The 22,732-nt window shown below is 45.4% G+C and overlaps 1 protein-coding gene and 1 long non-coding RNA gene across 8 annotated transcripts; one reads left to right on the top strand and one right to left on the bottom strand.

The window, feature by feature from the left end:
* Nucleotides 1-220: 220 nt before the first annotated feature.
* Nucleotides 221-12,069, bottom strand: ATOSB (atos homolog B). 7 transcript variants are annotated; one of them, XM_039875486.1, is made up of 10 exons: nt 11,506-11,626; nt 4,360-4,503; nt 3,451-4,118; nt 3,149-3,336; nt 2,657-2,715; nt 2,358-2,463; nt 2,082-2,240; nt 1,816-1,884; nt 1,557-1,732; nt 221-1,424 (listed from the first exon to the last, which is right to left on the bottom strand). In XM_039875486.1, exons 3-10 carry the CDS (start codon nt 4,040-4,042, stop codon nt 1,271-1,273), a joined length of 1,503 nt encoding a protein of 500 aa, XP_039731420.1. In that variant the 5' UTR covers nt 4,043-4,118; nt 4,360-4,503; nt 11,506-11,626; the 3' UTR covers nt 221-1,270. The 7 variants fall into 7 exon arrangements, with proteins under 7 accessions (XP_039731420.1, XP_039731417.1, XP_039731413.1 ...); XM_039875483.1 differs by lacking the exon at nt 11,506-11,626 and adding an exon at nt 11,957-12,069 and having other exon boundaries at nt 3,149-4,118; XM_039875479.1 differs by having other exon boundaries at nt 3,149-4,118.
* Nucleotides 12,070-12,072: 3 nt separating this feature from the next.
* On the top strand, nt 12,073-22,138 carry LOC120612886 (uncharacterized). Its single transcript, XR_005655553.1, has 2 exons — nt 12,073-12,220; nt 21,399-22,138. It is a non-coding gene; the product is annotated as an uncharacterized LOC120612886 (long non-coding RNA).
* The last annotated feature ends 594 nt before the right edge of the window (nt 22,139-22,732 follow it).

The following is a 22,732-nucleotide window of genomic DNA, read 5'->3' as shown; positions in this document are numbered from 1 at the left end:
CCAAAAAAGAATTTATTCTTTTCTTTCTTTTCTTTTTCTTCTTTCTTTCTCTTTCTTTTCTTTCTTTCTTTCTTTCTTTCTTTCTTTCTTTCTTTCTTTCTTTCTTTCTTTCTTTCTTTTCTTCTTTCTTTCTTTCTTTCTTTCTTTTCTTTCTTTCTTTTTCTTTGTCTTTCTTTCTTTCCTCTTTTTTCTTAAAAAAAAAAAAGTACCAGGTACAATATTTTTCTTTTTCTTTTTTCAAGTTTCAACAAATGCTTGTTCCCCTCAGCCCAGCCCCAGGAGTCAGGGCTAAGGCTGGGTCAGAGTCTGGAGTGGGGAATAGGGTAATCGGGAACCACATGACTGAGTCTGAGGGGTGTCCCTCACCCCAGCTGAGGTAGGTGGGTCAGAGTCTGGCCAGGTGAGAGGAGGCACCCCAATCCTTGGCCCTGACTCTGCCCCTTAAACACCTTCCTCAGTCAGGACCCCAAGCAAGGAGACACAAGCAGGAAAGGGGCAACTAGAGTCTGGAGCCCTAGATGAGGGGCAGTTAACCCCCATGTGTGTGTGTATGGATGCACACTCTCTTTCTCACACACATACCACACACACACAAGCATGTGCGCGCTCACGCACACACACACACACACACACACACACACACATATAAGTTGTCTTTCAGAGAGGGGTCAGAGGGTAGGGGAAGTGAAGAAAATAGGAAAGGGCAGGAGAAGCTGAGTCTTTGGCTAGTGACTCAGTCCTTCTGGGATAACCTCTCTGCCCTTAGCTGAGGAGAGCAGTTCTCCCTCAGCCCCTACATCAGCCTCTTCAACTCTCGAAGCTAGAGCAGTATCTGAGAGTGGGAAAAAAGGAGGGGCAATGCCAATTGTCAGGTTTGGGAGGTTACCAAGGCAATCCAATTTGAATAAATTATAAATTAAAAATAAATAAAATAATAAGTGGCCCCTGCCCAGGACAGGGAGGCAACGCTGGCATGACTTGCCTGGGAACTTGGGACAACCTCCAGGTAGCTCTGGTTCCTCCCCACTACCTAAGCTGAACTGGGAATTCCAAAGGGGGGGCGGGCAGGCACGTGGAGAACCCAGAGTAGGGCAAATTGTGGTAATGATCAGAAGCTTTAAACACCCAAATAATCAATTTGGGCATGAGCATGGTGAGGGCTTTAATTCAAGCCTGAAAGTTCTCTTGCCACCTCTCCACATGTTTGCTCTGTCGAGGATGGAGCAGGATGGGCTGGTATGCGGCCCACGTGGGTGCAGGGCACTGGCAATCAGGGCAAAGGTGAATAACGTGGATTGTGAGGGGCCTCAGTCACAGCCTGCAATTCATAGGGGAGCCCTGTGTCCAGTTCCAGGCTCCGACGGGAAAAAAGCAGACGGATGTCTCCATGCAGGCTTAAGCGGCCTGAGCGGGAGCTCCGGAACCTAGAGAACAGGGTGATCAAAGTAAGGAGCCAGACAGTAGAGAAGCAAGATGAGATCCTATTCAGGGACGGGATACCTGAATTGGGGAAAGATACCTGGGCCTTCCCAGCTGTCCCTAGGCCCTGTTCTCACCTGAGGTGCAGCAAGTAGCAGAGGAGGCGGCGGGTGGGACTAGCATTTCCCTCCTCACCCACAGGCACCAAAAAGAGGCGATGGCGCAAGAAGGTCATGTGGGCAGCAGGCATGTCCGAGAAGTCAAAGGTCACAAGGAACATCTTCACCACAGTCTGGTTGGGGTTAAATAAGGTCTGGGGACAGGATAGGCAAGGTTGGTAAGGTTTAGGTGCTGTTTTCCTTTCCCCACTCCCATTCTCCCTCGGGGAAAACTCACCACTTGGATGGTGCCCACCTTGGGCACGCTGTAACCCTTCCTCCCCAGGGTGTTCAGGTCCACGACGCCCTGGGAAGGCCATGGAGCCATCAGCCAAGGTGGGCACGGAGAGAGCCCTACTCATCCATCTCCACAATCTCACTCTGGGAGCTGGCCCCTGCCCCACACTGGAGTTCTCCCTACCGCCCTGACTCTCTCCTAGGTGAGGAACACCTAAAGAATACTTCCTCTTCAAGAGCTGATTTTGGGTTGAAATTAGATCATACCAGGAAGGGAGCCGGGGCATTTTGCTCAGAAACATCGAAGAAGGTGACAGTGACAGGCAGCGTGACATGCTGGGGGCAGTAGGATCCACTAGCTCCAATCTCTGCCGTGAAGCCCTCTATGTGGCCAGATGGTGCAAAGCGTCCTCGCAGCAATGATTCCTGGGGTGGGAAGACACTATGAGAGAGACGCCAACTCTTTTCATTATCCATCCAAGCCACACTCCACCATCCCACTTCCCCCAAGGTACCCCAATCACAGAATCCAAGGGAAACTACCTCAAAGTTGCCCAACAGGGTACGGCTGACGGTGGGGGTAGGAACAGGGGAGGCACTGGGGGGGCTCAGCAGGCCTGGCCCCTTCCGGAGGCTTCGAAGGGAGCTCCTGGTAGGGGAGGGGACACACAGCAGGTTGGCTTGAGGTTTTCTGGGATGCCTGTTCATGTCCTTAGGCCCCACACTTTACCATTACCTAGGGTTCCTGCCCTGGGGTCCCTTACCCAGGGATAAGAAAGAGAATTACAGACCTCTGTCCCCATTTTCCAGAGACAGGGCAGAGGTAGAAGCTGTTCACTTACAGCTTCAGGCGACGGGCACCTTTTAGCCTCCGCCCCATGGGACTGCAGTCTGTTGGGTCCTGTGGAGAGGAAAGATTAGGTAAAGAGATTGGGTGAAGGCCAGATGTGTTTGGGAGCAGGGGCTCATCACAAGCTCTCATAGGAACATCTACTCAGGCCTTCACTTTTTCTCACACTTAAGAGTAGAACAACCCCAAAGGTAGAGGGTTGGGGTTAGGCAGAAAACGGGAAGGGATTTAAGAAGTCCAAACTTCCAGTTATAAAATAAGTCACAGGGATGTAGAGTACAGACAGCATAGGGAATAGAGTCAATAATCTAATAACTATGTACAGTGACAGACGGTTACTACTAGACTTATTGTGGTGATCACTTTATAAAGTACATAAATGTCGAATCACTATATTGTGTATCTGAAGCTAATATAATATTGTATGTCAACTATAATTATAAATAAATTTTAAAAAAGTAGACTACCTCCTCTCCTGGCTTACCAGCACAGGCTCCTTGGGCCCAGGCAGCAGGTGGCTCCAGAAGGGTGTGGCTTTGGCATCAGAACTGTTGGCAGCAGGAGGGTGACCCAGGGTTCCCCGGCGCCTCCGAGGGGCTGGCCCCTCATCCTCAGAGCTGACATCCAGGGCTTCTCCAGCAGGAAGCAGCCTTCGCTTGGTGGCGCAGGGGCCTGGAGGTCCAGGGCCAGGGGGTGTGTGCTCGGGACTGTGCCCATTGGCAGTGCCAGGGGACTCCCTAGGCCAGGGGCTGCCCCCATTGCCCACCCCAGCCACTGGGCTCTTACCCCTTATTTGTGCAAGACTGTGCAAATCAGTGTCAAGTGTGTGCAGCTGGCCTGGAGGGGCTTGCCCTGGGGACTCCCCCAGGGACCTCTGTCCCCCTAGATCTGGGGAAGCCCAGTCTCTGGTGTGCAAAGTATTGCAGGAAGCATTTGATGGGGACCAGGGGGGACTCTGGGCCACTGAAGTCCAAGGTGAGGTGGAGCTACCTTCTTGTTCTACAACACAGAGGCCATGATGGCAGAAATGCTGGCTGGCCACACCCAGTCCCAGCCCCAGCCCCTCTGGGCCCAAAAGCCCCACTGTAGATGGTTCTTCAGGAGGCAGTCCCTCTCTGGCCCCCAGCCCAGGGCCTCTCTTCAGCTCCCTGGGACCCTCAATGGGCGGGGCTGGCCGTTTCAGGGCCCTATGCAGCTCAGAGGTACCAGCTGGAGTGGAAAAGATGGATACCTGGTAGACCCCGGGGGATGTTGCCCCCCCTGCTGGGCTATAGCCCATGAGCAGGCCACCCTGGAGGGCCCCCTGCCTGACTGCAGGCTGCGAGGGGCCAGCCTCTGTCTCTGAGGATGGAGATGGCTCCGCCTGCACGTGGCGCATGAAGCCCCCACTTGGGTCAGGGGGGCCCCCCCCCACAGCCTTTATGCTGGGCCTGGGCTGGGGGGCCTGGGAACATCTGTGCAAGAGAAGAGAAGAAAAGGTAGTCAGAGGAATCAGTGAATCTTCTTCCCCCAGCTGAGTTTCAGATCCTCCCCTGGCCTGAAGAGGTGATCTTGCAGAGTCCTAAGGGTAAAGGTGTCCAAATCTCCAGATGGATTAATGGAATACAGAGGCCACCTCAGAACTTCAGAAAGGGTGACATGTTTAGCTTAGGTTTCTTACTGGACCTGCTCCCCCTCCCTCTCCCTGGCACTCACCCCGATGAAGAGGTCTTAAGCCTAGTTGTGTGTTCCCTCTTCCTGACTGATGCCTTGCTCTCCTAGCTTGCAGTCTGGTCCATGCCCGCTGCACTGGCAAGGTGACTGCCACCATTCCGTGCAGCTCCTGGGCTCAGCCGGACCCTGAGGAGTGAAAAACAGACATAAGCCAGGATCCCTGCAGTCAGTGGTAAGTCTCCTCTCCTATTGTGGACCAATAGGATACACCACAGGACATTTTCCTCCCATATGAGGAGCTCTTCAGAAACAGAAGGGGCAGTTTTGAGATCCAGGGCCCAGAGGGTAAAGCTGGGCTACCTAAGGAGTCATAGAGAGGCAGGTCTTGGCTCAATGTAGTAAGGATCTGATAAGTTGAGGCAGGATGACTACTTGCCATCTTGGGGACTCCTGTCCTGAATGGGAGGGGGAATAAGATACCCCAAGAACCAAGAGAACATGCCAGCTGAGAGATGGCCAGGGCAAGAATTCAGCCCTCTAGTCAAGGCCACCAAATTGCACAACTCTTCCCATATGTCTCTTTCCAAAGGGACAAGTACCACCCCAGAGCCCTAAGGGCAGAGATCTTGCAGAAACTCATCCCCCCCCACCCCAGCACTCCTTAGAGGTACAAACCTTAAGTCACCTCAAAGTAGGCCATTCAGCCTTAAACTCCCAATAGCCGCAGGCAGGCAGTCTGTCCCTTTAACTAGAGGCAACAAATCTAACCAAAAACAACTCTGAAGTGTTGGGGGGAGGCACTGCCAGAAGGCACTTTTCAGGGTCTACCCCTCCCCCTAGGCCCTGCAAACTATAGATAAGGCAGTGGCAGTCAGACAGCTGGAAGCAACTAGGGGTACCTTTCTACTCCTCCCAACATGACCAACACATATCCAACACCCAAAACCCCAAACCACTGTTTTTTTTGCCAGGGCACAAGAGGTCTTCACCGACTAGTCCACCTTCAGTAGCCCATGCTGGGTGAGGGGAATGTCAAGTTAAAGACTATTTTCCTTCATGGGAGGAAATACTGCTCCCAGAATCAAGTTTCTCCTCTGGGCAGGAGCCTGTGCTGCCTGACATCCACAATGCCCTTTCCCCTTCGAGAAATGCCCTCTGTTTGCCTCCCCAAGCCCTACCCTTCCTCCTTGGCTAGACCAAATGCCATCCCCTTCAGAAAGCCTACTCTGGCCACCCCAGACCACAAATCTCTCTCTCCTCTGAGACCTCACCTATGGCAGTATCACTATCTCTTGTAACCCAGTGACAGTTCTGCCTGCTCTGTAAGACATTTTATAAACTGACCTTCTTGAGGATAGGTCTGTGTCACACTCCACCCAACTTTAAGCACAGGAATAAGCACATACCAGCACTCAAAAAAGTAGAATGCAAGTCCCAGAGATCTGGGCAGCAGTCCTGACAATGCAGAGAAAAACTCCCAGAATGAGAGAAACAGAGATTAATTAATACAGGGAGAATCAGCAATAACAGAGGCAGGAGAGGAGGGCAGGGAGGGAAAGAAGATTTGCACCCAGGGATTGAAAAGCTCTTCTACACTAAGTTCCCATTATTGTGTCCCACACTAACCTAGTTCACCAAGTTCTCATTAGAACTGGGATCCCTAAGAAAATTCTGGTTCCCTGTGGGTGGGGTGGCTGGAAAGGGCAGAATGCCAATGGCAGTGTTGTCAGAGGGTACAAACTGTACTCTCTCTACCCCTCCTTTCCTCTACCCAAGCCATACAGATTCAGGAAGGGCCTTTTCCTTAGTATTCCCACCTCCAGGTCATTCCAGTTGGCCTCTTGAGTCCTTACCCTGGGGAAGCCAGGTGATGACATGATGCCCTACTTGACCCCAGCATGCCTGGCATCTGCTCATTACCCCAAAGCTCTCTCAGTTCCTGCCCTGTCAATGAAAAGCTCTAAGACTCACTTCCTTGCCACCTAGCCAGTCTGGCTCTAGACCATGGCTTCAAGCTGACTCATGGGGCAGGACTTTGGGGGAAGGGTAGGCCAAACCGCCTCTCTGTGCAAGGGGTAGGCAGTAGCTAGCGTCAGACAGTTGTGCCAGGCTTTGACTGGCAGACTACAGCTCCCAACATGCCAAAGGAGCAAAGCCAGCAAAAACAACAAGTCCCAGAATACCATGGGGTCTGTACCCTCAGACACCTGCTAGGCCTGGGAGGTGGGGTGGGTACTGGTATAGTTACAAGTTCCCAGGCTCACTCTCCCCTTCCCTTCAATATTAAAGATATCTATTTCTACACTGATTAAGGAGGATGGAAGGAAAACTCCTCTCCATGTGCTTTCTACCCTCATCCAGTTCAGAGAGAACTGCTGCCAGGGGCTCTATATTTTGTCCCTACACACATTCACACAAGCTAGGGGGCTTGTTTCCATGAACCACCACTGTGGGTAGGAAGGTCAACCTCTGCTCACTGCCCCCTTGGCCACTGGCCTAGAGCTCTCCACCCTCAGTAGAGAGGGAGCAGATCTTAGCACCAACTCCAAATTGAACCCGTCAGACTCACCCCGGTTTCTGGACTACTTATTCTGGACGATCCCCCACCCCCACTAGGATTTTCTCACCCTTCTCTCCTCCCCACAGCCTGGGACAGGCCCCATTCCCTACTGGAGCTTCGTAGATTTGCTTTTTTCCCCCTAGTACACACTCACCCCGCTCCCAAATTGGCTCCGCCACGGCGGTCGCTGCTCCGGGCCCCTCCGTCCCGACCCTCCCCTCGAATCCCGGGTCCACCCCGCCACGGGCCCCCAACCCAGACAAAGGGTGGCTCAGGCTGAGCCCTGATCTGCTAGGCTCTTTTCTGTTCAGCTTCGTGTGCAACACTAGCGGGCCCTGGCGCCCGCAGCCCTCCAGCCGCTGTTGCGCCCCTCCCCGCGGCTGTCCCTCCCCGTGGCCGCCCCGGCTCCGCGCTGCCGACTCTGCTGCCCCTCTGACTCACAGGCCATTTCCTACCAGCTGATGGGTCCGCCCGCCCCGCCCAGCGTCCTAACACCCCCGCCGCTGCCGCCGCTGCCGCCACGCCCCCCTCAGACCACGCCCTCCACGGCAGCGACCATGGTCATTGGCCCATCGGAGGCCAGCCTCCCCACGACCTCAAGTGTGAGGTACGCCCCCTCCAAGAGATGCACGCCCATTGGTCTGCCAGGGGGCAGGCCTACCCAGAGTCGCCCCGCCCATCTCCTTAACCCCACATCTGCCGGAATACAAAGCAGCTCCCCGCCCAGCCATTTAACACTTTCAAAGGCATAGGCCTCACACTTCTCACCCCCTGCCCTTCCTCTAATGAGGCTGGTTAATAAGACGTCCTAGGGCTTTCATAGACACAGCTGGACAACCGCCCAAATCAGCCTGCTTTTCCTACACAGTCCCCAAATATCCCCACTCTCATTCATCTCTCCTTGCTTTGCAAACCAGAGCTCCAGAGGCCAGAGAACTGGTGGAGCCTAGGAAGCTTCCTTCATGCCAGAGCGGATGGAAAAGTCCTGAAATGGGATCCTACCTCCTTCCATCGAGAAATGGTATTCTTTTCTTCTCTTACTCTATATTGATGTTCTTTTGCCTTCATTAGAGGGACTCCAAGGGCTCTTGAGATAGGGATACATTTTAATTCAGAGATCTAAACACCATTCTTTGTGTCTCTGAACTCTGTCTGAGATCAGGCTGCTTCATCCCTTCTACCAGTATTCTCTATTCATAGGCTCCTGTTTAAGGAGGTCGAACACCCAGGGGAAGTGGGATAGGAAGAGTTCTGCCCAGAGTGGGGGAAATATGCTCAACTCTTGTGATGGTGCTCACCCCCATGACTCACAGCTCCCTTGAAACGCCCCATCCTCCCCCTGAGTCACTAGGCCCCAGGCCCAGCCCAGACCCAGCCAAATTAAGTGGCAGCAGAACCGGCATTCCTAATTCTTGTCCTATTCTTTAAATGACCAGGATGGAAACCTCTGTAAAGATTAGGCATTAAAAGACACTTTTCAGAGGGGCCGCTCTAGAGGCAAGCTAAGAACATAGCACTGTCTACCTTTCCCTCAGGACGTGTCGGCAAGTCACACAGTTTAGAACTTAGGAGGATTTTTCTCTCAGTCTTCCACAGAAGCAGGAGGTAAACACCAGAGCCAAAAGAGGGAAAACAAACTGAGACCTTAGAGCAGCGGTCCCCAACCTTTTTGGCACCAGGGACCAGTACTCCAATGAGAATCCAATGTCTGATGATCTGAGGTGGAGCTGAGTCAATGATTCTAGTGCTAGGGAGTGGCTGCAAATACAGATGAAGTTTCGCTTGCTTATCCACCACTCACCTCCTGCTGTGTGGCCCAGTTCCTAAAAGGCCACCAGACCAGTACTGGTCCACAGCCCAGGGGTTGGGGACTCCTGCCCTGGCTGTGCCTCCAGAAGAGTTGGGCGGGGGGGGATCTGTTCATAGTTCAGAGGCCACATAAGTCTAAGGTCCTTGTTTCTACCTTGCCTGTGCTATGGGCCTCAAGGGCCCTGAGGTTGTGACTGGACACTAAAAAGAGGTTCCCCTTCCCTTATTCCTCCCTTGTGCTGTAGACTTAGGAAGGACAAGCAAGTAAATTAGTTCCTCTAGGCAACCTTCTCCTCACCTCAGACCAGGGGAAAAACCCTGAAAAAGAACCAAGTTACCATGGACTGATTTCCTCGCTGGTTCCCTAATGGTAAGGAACAGGATTAAAAAAATTTTCAACACCCTGGATAAATTTGCAGAGTACCAGTTTAAGAGTCTACTTGCTTTTTAAGCTTACTGGGTAGACAGGTAGACACAGAACACTGTAGGGAAGGAATAATCCCTTGGCGATCCCACTTTATTCTATCTTACTGCCACAACCATAGGTCCAGGACTTAGTTACCTGCAAAGGTTAGGGGGCAATAGTTCAGAGGGAAAGATCAAAGATGTTTTAGGCCTCAGTGTGCCTTAGAAAAGCAGCATGGTATAATTAAGAGGCCTTATCCACCTGCCCTAACTCTCACCCTGCTTTATTTTTTTCTAGCAGTTATCGGCAGCTAGCCATTCTCTCTTTCTCTCTCCCCCCACATTAGAATGGAAGCTCCATAAGAGCAGCAACTTTGTTTTGTTCATGCTGGTATTCCCAGAATCAACATCAGTGCCTGGCATATACTATGTGCTCAACAAACATTAGCTGAAAGAACAGTGAGCCCTGGGCTGAGTGAACAGTAATCAGGAGACGTGGATCCTAATTCCTGCTCTTTCACTGTGAAACCTGGAGAAAATCGATCTTTTTGGCCATAAATTTCCAAATCTGTAAAATGAGATGTTTGCATAAACGATGACCACTTAGGGCCTCTGCAACTCTGGCCTTATATCGCTACAATTCTAATGGCTATTGTTCACTCATATCCATTTTCAGAACATGAGTCCAAGCGTCTGAATGCCCTGCTGCTTGTACCAAAGTAGAAAAGCTATCTGCTCCAGCTTCAGCACAGCAAACTAATGCCCTTTTTCTTCACGCCCCACCCACTCACACAAATGCCTCAATCCTGAGGAAGCTGGAGTGAGTCTGCCCTAGGCCTGCCTCTCTGACAGACGGTCTGGGAAGCTGTGTTGCCATAGCAATCAGCTCCTCCTCAAAAGGCATCAGCCTGCCCTCTTTTACCCCACCCTACCCCATGGCTTTGTCTGGCCTCAGCACCCCCTCCCTCTCTAGCCAGTGTCTCAGCTAGAGGAGGCTGGCTTGGGGCCCCTTTCAGCAGCACTGTCACACTCATTCAGCCACAGTGTGGAAGGCAGGCCTTTCCCACCCTCTCCCAGTCAGCCAAGGGGCAAAAAGAACTCTGGCATTACATCAAGTTCCCTCAGGGAATCAGAGGAGCCCCCAAGAGGACAAGGCTCTAGTCTCAGTTCTGAGAGTCAGCTTCTAAGCCAGGACTGTGGGAAGCCATTCCCTCTTCCTCCCCCATTTGAGGCTGGAACCACAACCTTTCCCTAGGTCAGCCTACAGTGATGGCCCACCTCTTAAAACAGATCAAAGACCCTCAATACTCCTCACTATTCCCACCTCCCACAGAAGCCCAGAATTTTTGAGGGCCTTATGCTTCCCCACCCAGTAGAAGAAAAAAGGTGGGGAAAATCAGTTTGTGGCAAGTGGTAAAAATATGGCTACCAGTCACTTGGGGGCTGTTGGGAGAGACCTCGATAGTAGTGCGGGGTGGGGTCTGGGCCTTGTTGCTGGTTACAAGGGTCTGGCTTTTGAGTGCAAACTTGAGGGCAGGGCACACACAGCTCCTAGATGGGCAAGGACCAGACCAGGCCCCAGGGCGAGGAAGGAAGTGGGAAATGAGCACACCCAGAGCATAAGGGCAGGGCAAAGGGGGAGGGGAGGGGGAAGATAGGGACCAAGGCAGGCTTCTGGGAGGAACAGGAACTAGAGTGGGGGTTAACAGGAACCGACTGGGGGAAGGGTCCCCAGGGACATCAGCTAGGGGAAGAAACCTCCAGTCTCAGCCAGACAGATCCAAAGCAGATTGAGCACAAGCCCTGGTGGCAAGCAGGGCCTGGCTCCTCTAAGCGTGCTCAGGCCAGAAGGTGGAGTTAGAAGCTGAGGAGTCACCCTATTAATTCCACCACTCTCACTCCTGGAACACAGTACACAAACATCTTTCTGGAATCTCAACAATGCCCCCAGACTATTACTTTCTCAAAACACTAGAGGTTCTGCCCCCTCAATTGAGGCCAACAACCCCTTCCTCTCACACAGTGCCCACAGCCCCATAACGTCTTTCTCCACACAGCCCCTCCGTGATCCTACACTCTGGACCACCAGCCCTTCATTACACAGCACTTCCTTCCCCCCGAGTGCCTTCAGATCCCCTCTCAAGTATCGCCTTCAACCCACACATCAAACAGCAACCTCACTCCCTCACCTAGTACTTTCCACTCCCACAAAGCACTCCCGCCCCTCCCCCACGAGAGTCCCTAAAGAATGCACCTCTTTGCCCACACATTGAGCCCAATTCCTCCCCAACTGTTTTCCTCCCCCTAGCAGTCAATCTACAGATCCTCTCCTTCCCTAACATATCCTCCACCTCCTCACATCTGCCCAAGCGCACTCTCGTGCTTGTCCCTTCTTCCCGCATTCCGCCCCACACCTGTAAGTTCCGTGAGTCCCGTTGCACCTGGGGAGATAGTGGACTGGTGCAATTACCAAGCGGTTCTAGTTGCAGCTTCGGTCTGCAAACCTCGCCCCTTAGGTCCGAGCCCCGCCCCCGCAACGCCCGGGCCCACCCTCTCCCTTGTCCCACCTCCCACCTTCCCGGGTTCGTCCCCTTTCCTAGTTTCTTGAATTCCTTGGGCTCCTCCTCTGTAGCCCAGACCACGCCCCTCTATGGTCCTACCCCTTCTTATCTTCTCCGCGTCTCCCCAGGATCCTCAGCTTGTCCCTGGCCCCACCCTGATCCCCGCCTACTTTTGGTCTCTGCTTCACTGGACCTACCCGTAGAATTCCAGCCTGGCAGAACCAGTGCTAGGCCCCCTTCCACCACTAGCCCCCTCCCAACTCAGAGCCTCTTCCCTCTCCGCCCCTTCTCCCGGCAGCCTCACCCGGACGCTAGTTCTCCAGCCCGGATCCGCCGGCTCTGATTGGCGGCGGTGGCCCCAATGGATGGCAGGGGAGACAAAGTGATGGCTGCAGGTCGCCTGAGGTCCCACCCCGGCCACGTGCGGCTTCTGTGATGACAGGTCTAGAGGGGCGGGGCCTCGGCCCGCAGGCTGTGGGCCTAGACTGACTTGACCTGGGCTCTCCTCAAGCTTTCGCGCTGCTGTGAGCTGCTTGCGGAATTTGAACTTCTTTGTGGGGAGGTGTGGGTAAGTGCGCGCGTTTGCCCTAATGGAGAGGTATGTGGTGTTTGCAAAGTAGTGTGCAAGGAGTCTCAGGAGTGTGTGAAAATTGGGCAATCTGGGCGACGTGTTTCTGCAGCCTACGCTGTTCGGGAGAGTCTGAGTTCTGGGAGATGGACAATCTGTACCTGTGGAGGTGGGTCAGCGAGGATGTCTGTGAATTTTGGGAGCCTAAGTGTTAATATGGAGATAAGAGAGCCTGAAATCTCCAGGGAAAAGTAGGACCTTTTCTTTGTACAAGTGTCGAGTGAACTATGTAACAGTTACACATGTTCTATAATTGAAACTGTTCATGGATTTCCTTCTCAACTCCCCCGCCTCCCCGCCACCCCCGCAACTGGTTCCCGAGGTAGAGCAGGGGAAGTCGATGCCTACTAATTACCGGTAGATGGCACCACAGGATCCTTGCAGAACTGAATGGCCCTAAGCTCAGAGCCTATGGGACCTCTGAGAGCAGGTGGTATATAGACAACTGTAAGGCAGGTCTGACCCGATCAAGTTCTCTGAAAGTCTCAGATTCTTTAGGTCTCTGTGACTTTCTATCTGTGAATAGTTAACTTAAGCTGATATACTGAACACTAATGGTGTGCTAGGGGATTTTTTTTTTTCCTCAACCCTTAAGGAACTTGTTTTAGATAGTCATACAAATACCTCTATAATCCTAGAAAAATTTGGAAGGGTTTGGTGAAATGAAAAAAAAGGGTTTGAAATCATTTGGGTTGGTCTTAAACTTTGAGTATTAGGTATTTACTAGCTTCATGAATTTGGGTAAATTACATGACTTTAAAAACTAAACTTTTAATTTTAGAACAATTTTAGATTTACAGAAATTTTGTAAAGATAGCACATATACTCCATATACCACACACCTAATTTCCCCTATTATTAACATCTTACATTAATATGGTCCATTTCTTAAAATTAATGAACCAATATTGATACATTAACTAAAGCCCATACTTTATTCAGATTTCCTTCGTTTTTACCTTATGTCTTTTTTCTGTTCCAAGATCTTATCAAGGATAGAACATTACGTTTTGTTGTCATGTATCCTTAAGCTCTTCTTGACTGTGACAATTCTTCAGCTTCCTTGTTTTTGATGACCTTGACAGTTTTGTGGAGCACTAGTCAGGTATTTTGTACAGTGTCTTTCAGTTAGGATTTGTCTGATGTTTCTCTCATGATTAGACTGGAGTTATGGCACAGAGATAAAGTGCCAGTTTCATCAACCATATCAGTCTATGTGTGTTTATGTGGTATATTTACATATACAATATTGATATTGCACTGTATATTTGTATTACAATCTTTTTTAAAATCAATGGCTCTTATTCCGAGTCTTTATTCTTTTATAATAGTTAAAATTTTTGTTTATGAAATATTTTATATTCGCTTCAAATTCTCTTTTGAGGAAATTAATATTTCAGATAAAGTCGAATATTTTATATACTTCTTAATCTCATTTCCTTCTATCCCTTGCTCTTCATCTTCTCTCCCCAGAAGTAACCACTATCTTGAAGTGGTACTTATCTTTCCTTTGCATTTTTAAAATAAATTTATTGATTGATGTACATGTATTTCTAGTGGGTATATACCTAACAGTAGAATTGCTGAGTCATAGGCCATGTATATGTTCATCTTTAGTAGATATTGCCAGAATTTTTTCCAAAGAGATTGTAACAGTTCACAATTCCCACAACAATATATGAGAGATCTAGTTTCTCCACTTCCTTTGGCCAGCTTTTGATGTCAGTCTTTAATTTCAGCTATTCTAGTGTGTATGTATTGGTATCTCATGATGGCTTTAGATTGCATGTCCCTGATAACTAGTAATGTCTAGGTACTTTTCATATGTCTACTGGTTATCTTCTTTTGTGACTTGACTTGTTCAAGTCCTTGGTCCACCTTTTCATATGGTCATTTTGCTGTCTATTTGTAGGAGATCTTTGTGCATTCTGGATATGATTCTTTTGTTAGAGAAATCTAGTGTAAATATTTTTTCCCACTCTGTAGCTTGCCCTTTTATTTTCTTAATGGTGTCCTTCAATAAACAGAAGTTCTTAACTTTAAGATAGTACAAGTTATCTTTTGTAATGTTGACCTTCAAAATAAAACAGCTAGTTATTTTTACTAGCAAAAATGAGTTTATTCAGGAATAGCAGAGAATTGTAATTCAGGTCAAGCATGCTATAGCAAAAAATATAGGCAAGTCCAGCAAACAAAAGGGAGGAACATTACTTTATAGAGGAAAAGGAAAAAGTTAGGAGGGCATACTTTGAAAGAAAGTCCAGTGGAGCAAAGTGAGAGTTCAAGGTGGTGATGTCTTCTCTTTGGCTGAGTGTAACAGTTCCTGGTTGGCTTGCCTAGTTGCTGGGCAAGGAGAAATCTTCCTTCCTCCCACTGTGATAGTAAAATAGAGATACTTCTTGTTGAGAATGCTAGGTACACTTTTCTTTTTGGAATGTGTAATTGACATCAAGTGGTAGTATGTGAGAGCTCTACCTTTTGGCCTCTGGATTCTATTTTAAATGGGTTTGTGGTTAATGTATTTTATGCCTTGTTTAAGAGGTTTTTCCTACCCCGAGGTAATAAAAATATTCTTTTATGTTAGTTTCTAAAAGCTTTATTATTTTACCTTTTGTAAGTCATCTGGAATAGATTTCGTATATGGTGTGAGGTGTAAGAGTCAAGATTAATTTTTTTTTTCTGTATGGTTATCCAATTGACCCAGCAACTTTTGTTGAAAACACTGTCCAAGTACAATTTCAAAAAAAATTAAAAGCAAGATTGTTATAAGAATATAGAATTAAAATGTCAAATATTTATTTAACTCATTAATAAGGGAATGAGCAGGATGGTAAAGCATGTTCAATGAGCATTTGAGGAAATTAGGTATTGTATTATTTAGAGTTGGGAGGGATATATAGAGACATAGATATAGAGAGATTATATTATAAGCAATTGGCACAGATGATTATGGAAGCTGACTGTAGCTGGCAAGCTAGAGACTCAGAAGAACTGATAGTATAGTTCTAGTCTCAGTCCAAAAGACTGAGACCCAGGAGAGCTTATGGTGTAGTTCCAGCCTAAAAGCCAGCAAGCTTACGACCCAGGAAAAGCTGATGTTTCAGTTCCAATGCCCCAACTCAAAGGCAGTTAGAGAGAAATTCTCTCTTACTCAAGCCTTCCTGTTCTATTCAGGTCTTCAATTGATTGGATGAGGCCCACCCACATTAGGGAGGGCAATCTGCTTTGCATAGTTTGCCTATTCAAATGTTACTCTCATCCAGAAACATCTTTACAGACACCCTGAATAATGTTAGATCAAATATTTGGACACCCTGTGGCTCAGTCAAATCGACACATAAAACTATCACAGGTATTTATAGGCATTTGAAAAAAGAATATTAGTATAAGATTGTTACGTTAGATGTAAAACTGATTGATGCTACAGGACATATAACCTTTTCTACTAACCAGAAATTCTTTGCATCATTATCAGACAAAAATCTATAGGTTAACAAGTGACTTCACAGAGTTTTAGGCTTTAATCAATAATAGATAATGAATTAAGCAAAAGTATGTTGCCTGGGTAATTAATCTTTGGCTGGCCCTGCTGCCTTCTCTTTGCAGCATTTTTAAGTTTTAGGTGATTTTTATTAACAAAACAGTCCTTTCCCCTGCTGCTCTGTAGTGTCTACTTTTTCATTAAAAAAGTGTTCACAATATGTGGGTCTGTTTCTGGACCCTCTGGTTCTATGGGTTTGTCCATCAGTATCTCACTGTCTCAATTACTGTAATTTTGTAATAAATCTTGATATCCGGTAGTATATATCCTCCAACTTTAAGTTTGTAAGATTATATTTACTATTCTTGGCCCATTCCATTTCCATATAAATTTTAAGATCAGCTTATCAGTTTTCATACACATGCACACCCTTACCTTCTAGGATTCTCATTAGGATTACCTTAAATCTACAGATGAAACATTTAGGTTGTTCCTAGTTTTTTTGCTGTCACAATGTTAACATGCTTTTTTTTTAGTCAAGGAATTGTAGAACTTTATAGGACTCTTTTCACTTTAGGCCCAAAGAAATTAGTAATTTGGTAACTCTAAGCACACTGATCTTTTAAAACAAAACATTGAGGAAGATTTTATTTTGCCAAGTGGAATTCTGGGTAGACAAGTAGAATTTATATTTTTAAGGCATTTTAATGGTTTTAACTTTTTACATGCTGAGTTTGAGGTACCAGAGTGATATTCGAGTAAAGAATCTAGCAAGTTATTGGATATATGGGTCTGCAGCTGAGGAGAGTAGTCTGAACTAAAGATATAGATTTGGAAACTTTGATATGTATAGATAGCAGATATCTGTGGGCAAGGTTTAGAGTTTGTGGAGGAAGAAAAAGAGGCTGTACACAGAGACTTGGGACTCTACTTCACATCTATTTTAAATAGTTTGGGGAGGAAAATGAACCTTAGGAAAAGAAGATTAAGGAGGAAGGGGTCCCTTGATCTTGCGTGTATTTGTGTTGGAAGTAGCAGGGCAGGGCTTGGTTTGTGCCAGAGAGCTTTTCCTGGTGCCTTGACCACGGGACAGGGCTATGTTGGTCCTGAGTTCCTTCTCCCTACCACCCTCCACCCCCACCCCACCTCCATCTCAACTGAGCCTCCCCCAGGTTCTTTTCTCACCTGGAATTCTTTATTTTCCCTCAAAACCTTTCTCTGGAGGCATTTACGAGTGGCAGGCTTTACTGAAACTTTGGGGGTAATGTAAGCAGTAGAAATGTAGCTACACAAACCAATTAAAATTGAATATTTGGACATCCCATGTCCTTAAATATTCTTAAAAGTTTTTCAACCATCCCACAATATTTATTTGACCTTGATGATTCCCACCCACATCTCTCCATTCCCAAAGCCTTATCAGGCCAAGCAATTTATCCACACCCATCTCTTCTAGGAGTTTATATTCGCATATCAAAAGGATTATTGTTATAGAAGACAAAACACTTAAAGAAAACCTCTTTATAGTTCCCTAGGCTCTCTGACCATAATCCTGAAGGGATGTGTCTTTTTATTGGTAAGGAAAATAAATTAGCTTATCATTAGAGCATTATTTTCTGTTTTAAAACCAGTGACTTCTAAGATCTGTGTGCCTCATTTCCCAGAAGATAGGCTATATAATGAAAAATAACATTTAATATTTACAAACTAATTGTTTAAAGTATCTTGTTTTGAGATAATGCTAACTTTTTATCTTGCTGTTAAAGAACAGTATCTCCAATGAAGAGAATTATAAGACCTCATTTTGCCTCAGGAAAAACTGTAAAAAGCATGAAAACACCTGACATCTGCCCTGCTGTCCCCTCCCTGGATTTGGAATTGCAGGCACTTGCCTACAAGGACCAGGCTGCAGGCATGTTCTTTTGGAGATCATTTGCTTTCAGATCCTGGGAAACACCAATTTAGAACCCAGAATGGTTTAGGCAATTAAAGAATTCCTTAGTGTTCCCTGGTGCCCCCAGCTACAAAGAAATATTTGATTGTAGCAGCCAAAGAAATATGTCTAAAGAAAATAAATTTGCAAAAGACTATTCACCTATTAGTAAGCATATTTGCTTGGAAAATTGAGGACGTTGAGAGTTTACAGATAAATGAAAATGATTTCTCCTTTTATAAAGGGCAGAGACCATTTACCTTTTCCCCTTTTCTTAGAATGTTTTCTTAGAGACATACTAAATCTCAGCCCTTACTCTAACCTTTGGAAGAAAGATAAATCTCTCGAGGGTTTAAACCCAGCCTCCAGTTTTTACAGTGTAGAGATATCTCCAAGGTTTGTGGGTCAAATAACATCTAGATAAACAAGGGTCTCTTTGGAGATATACTGGAGATTATCAACAGGTGCAGCCTTTTGTCTCTTGAGGAAATATTGTTTTTTCTTTTGCTTTGCTGTGTAAATCGTGAGATTTTGTCCTAATTTGGCGGTAGTTTTTAGGCTGCCTTCATCTGCATGTAATCTGTTAGTGCTTACTCAATAACAAAGTATCTTTTCTTACTCTTCCATATTGGCAGGGAGGGGCCTTCTTGCTAGGAAGATTGTTTTTATTTTATTGTTTTTATTTCCTCAATAAGAGTGATACATAGCCAATTAAAAAACAAAGCAAATGATTTCAAGTGGTTTTCCTTGGGTCTTAATGAGTCCATGTCGCCAATATTGTTCAGTTGTTGTTTGTCAAATGCTGAATTTGAAGCGAAGAATTAGCCTCTATGAATAGACTGCAAGAAACAATTACAGGAAAAATGTTTTCATGGAAGTTGAGAAAACACTAATTCATACAACTTGAAGTAGAATCCCCTAGGCTGTGTTACAACTAATGGTGGCAAAAATACATGTGGAGCAGAAGAAAGGCTTAGTTCAACAATTTATAAGGCTTATGAAAATGTAATGGGTTTAAAGTGAATAGTTATTATCTATTGCAGAAAGTACTTTGCAGAAAATATTAGAATTTATCATGTGTCATTAAACTAATAGTGTGAACAGTTGACTTCATTCACTCTTATAAACTTAGCCATTATTAGTTCTGTTTCCTTTTTCTTTTCTTTCTTTCTTTTTTTTTTTTTTGGTAAGCTAAGTATCTTGATTTGCCCTACCACACAGCAAGCAATCTGATAACTTAGCAGTGGTAAAGTTTTATGGTTTTTGAGTAAGTAACTAAAGGAGAATCTAGTAGAATTTTATAAATGCTTTCTAAGCAATGAATATGTGGGCTTACTATGGAAAACAGTATGGAAGTTCCTCAGAAAACCAAGAATTGTACTACCATATGATCCAGTAATCCCTCTCCTGGATATTTATCCCAAAGACTTGAAAACTCATATCCGAAAAGATATTTGCACACCAGTATACATAGCAGCATTATTCACAGTGGCCAAGACATGGAAGCAACCAAAGTGTCCTATGTTAGATGATTGGCTAAAGAAGCTGTGATACATATATACAGTGGAATATTACTCAGACATAAGAAGACATGAAATACTACCATTTGCAACAACGTGGATGGACCTCGAGATAATCATGTTAAGTGAAATAAGCTAAACAGAAAAAGTTGAAAATCATATGATATCACTCATATGTGGGATATAAACTTAAAAGCAACAAATGAACAGGACAAACAAACAGAGACTCATGGACATGAACAATAGACTAGTGGTTATCAGAGGGTAGGGAATGGGGAGAGGCGGAGTTAGACAGGATAAAGGGAGTCAAATATGTGGTGACAGAAAGAAATCTTACTATGGGAAGTGAACACCCAGTGTAAATATATATATATGCCTTACTGTTAAAGTATACAGCTGAAACTTATTAATTAATGTCACCATAAAAAATAAAAAATAATTTTTTAAAAAGAATATGCGGGCTTGAATCACATGCTCAGGGACTGACATCAATATTTGGCAGTACCTATTGATGTAGAAAGATTCATCAAATCTCATTATAGATCAGCATTAACAGGTGAACATTTGCAATTGAAATTGATTTTGATGACACTTGGAACCCCAACTAAGCAAAATGTACTCCTAAAAAGAATTTCCTTCTCATTAGTAGACTCATATTACCAAATATTGTATTCAATTATTGTTTTTATTTTGAATGTTATCAATTAAAAATGGTGGAAATTTGTTTTCTTGTTATAGAAGTTCCTACATAATAGCCTCAATCTTTTTTTTTTTTTTTAATCCACAAAGCCTAATATTTACTGTATGGTCCTTTACAGAAAAAGAAAGTTTGCTGGTCTCTGCTCTAGACAGTGCTCAGTATTACAGCCTAAGGCACCCCCAGAATTTCTTTTGCTTGTGTCTGATGCAGGACAGGGCAAATTTTCCCTGCGGGGGCCCACACCATGAGAGAAAAAGAGAGAGAGAGAGAGAGTTCTTTGTTGAGTGCAAGAAAGAATTCAAAGGCCCTCCAAAGTCAAAAGGAAAGTTTATGAGATAAGGGGAAAAGGAAAGACAAGAGAAAACAAGACAAAAAGCCAAGACAAAAAAATTTAAAAAGTCCTAATATCCACTCTTAGTTTCTGTGAATTACAGTTTAAAGGCTTTGTTTACCGATTTTCTTTTGATATGGGCCTACAGTGAGAAAGGATAAGAATATGTAGCAAGAAAAGGTAAGAATTTGTAGTGTGAAAGACCTACTGGCAATTCTCAGCCTTTGATACATAGGTTCCCCATGTTTTTAGCCATAAGGAACGAATGATTTTATTTTGTGTAGGGCACCTGCTTAAAGACTGTTTTTCTATTTTCCCTTCACAGGGTGGAGAAATGATTTGTTAGCAATCTCAGCAGAAATCTTCCTTTGTTCTGCAGGTTTTCTTCTGTTTTGGCTATAGAGCTGATCAGCATATTGCAGTCTCTGCATATAACTTGACTTAACATTTTAATTCTCTTGCCTCCTCTCTACATTATTTCTAAGTCTTAGATAATTTTTTCCAATAGAGAGAAACACATCCCTTCCCTTATATAAGTTATACTCTATAAAGGGAAGCCAGGCAATAAATAAAAATGGATAATAGGTAATTAAGGGGGTTTATGATGAAAATAAGAGGATGTGATAGAGAGTGATGGGGGTGCAATTACATTAGGTGGCCAGGGAAGGCAATACTAAGGAGGTATTTGTTGAGTTAAGCCTAAATGACAAGAAGGGGACAAACGGGCAAAAATCTTGGGGCAGATGGTACCAGCAGATTGGTGATACGGGACATCATTCATTTACAAAATGTACTTACAGAATTTTAATTTTTTTTTTAAGAATACACAGTTAAGTCTTTTTCCTTTCTTCTTTTCTTTGGGGAAAAAGGCCCTTTCTCTCAAATCCAGATAATTACCCTGAAAATGGAGACTCAGGTTCTCTGGCTATTTATAAGGATCATTGGTTCATAGTAAGCAGAAATGGCTTTAGGCCAGGCAAGGCCCTTAGAGTCCAAGATGGGAGGGGACCTTTAGCAAAATTTTTTTATTCTTTAAGAAATATATTAACCAAGACTGTTTTCCTTTACTCAGTTAATAGGCAAATCAATAATAGAAAATTAATAAATATATGATTTAAATAACAAGTTTGTATCTTCTTTTTTCCTTATCTAGGGACAGAGGCGGCATTTTGGCAGAATACCCAAGACCCATCCTGACTGAGGCAGAGAGGGAAAGAGCTCCACGAAATCCCAATAGGCAGGGACAACTACCCTCCTCAGCATGAAGCAGATACAGAAGAAGAGACCTCCCATCCCTCAACATCCATACTAATAAGAAAGGATTCATAGATCTTAGAAAAGAGTTAGGCAGGAAAGTTAGATAGGGAGTGCCAGGTCCCTTGCAAAACACTGATGTCATCCTATTCTAGAAAGAGTCCACCCCAGTCCACCCACAAATAAGCAAGCCAAAAGACATTTTGGAGCTAAAATTAACTCATACAAGGAAACAAATAAGCAGAAAATTAGGCACTAGTTTAAGCCAGTCCCTTGCACCTGTGCAATGAAGACCCTAACAACCTTCAACTCACCTGAGCCTCATTGTATCATCATTATAATATAATGCATATGCTCAGAAGTTCATTAATATCATTATAACAGACTGAATTCTGGGACCAAACATGTGCAGAAAGCAAAAGATGAATCACTGAGTTCTGTCAATCTTAGCTGTCCATCAAGAAAGCCCACTCCTCTAAGAAAAGTAACCACTCAAAGCAAATAGGGATTAAAAACCCCAAAGACTTTGTTACTGTGCCCTTGCCCATGAGCCACCCTTCTCTTGCTTGGCTGCTTCCACGTTTGGAAGTGTACTGTTGCTTTACTTTCCCTTCCAATAAAGCTATTCTTTTCTGCTTACTTCAGTGTCTTGCTCAATTCTTTGTTCCAGACATCAAGAGCCTGGACAACGCATCGGGAGGGAACCCTACTCTCCAGTAACATCTGGAATATTAAATACAGAAATCTTAAGGCAAGAATGTATTTGGTGCTTTTGAGGGAAATAAAGAAGCCAGTATGGCTAGACCAAGATAAGAAGTGAGCTGTAGGGAGAGATCTGATAGCACCTAGGCTAGGTATCATGTCTGCCTCCTGCATCAATCAGAGGCCTTGCCCCAGGTTTCGAGGATAATACATCTTTTCTTGCAAAAGGTTTTACTATTTATACTCTCATATCTGCTGTCTTTTTTGACTCACAATGGCCCTGTAATGGAGACTATGTAACTAAGGTAATTGAAACTCCTACTTACCTTGCAGTTGATCCTATTCTAGTTACTTGTACTCTTTATATCTTATTTTCCTGTTTGATGTTGCACTAGATTGTCTCTGAAGTTCAGCCCAGCTCTGATGTCTGGCACACCGTAGTTAGCATGTAATAGTAGAACTGGGAAGTCTGGTTCTGTGTTTATTCTGCTATTTCATTCTGTTCCTTTTTTACGACATCCTGAGGGAGAG

The sequence above is a fragment of the Pteropus medius genome, unplaced genomic scaffold, assembly GCF_902729225.1.
Source record: "Pteropus medius unplaced genomic scaffold, Ma_sr-lr_union100, whole genome shotgun sequence".
In the NCBI taxonomy this organism is placed as follows: Eukaryota; Metazoa; Chordata; class Mammalia; order Chiroptera; family Pteropodidae; genus Pteropus; species Pteropus medius.
This window is presented reverse-complemented; position numbering and strand designations above follow the sequence as displayed.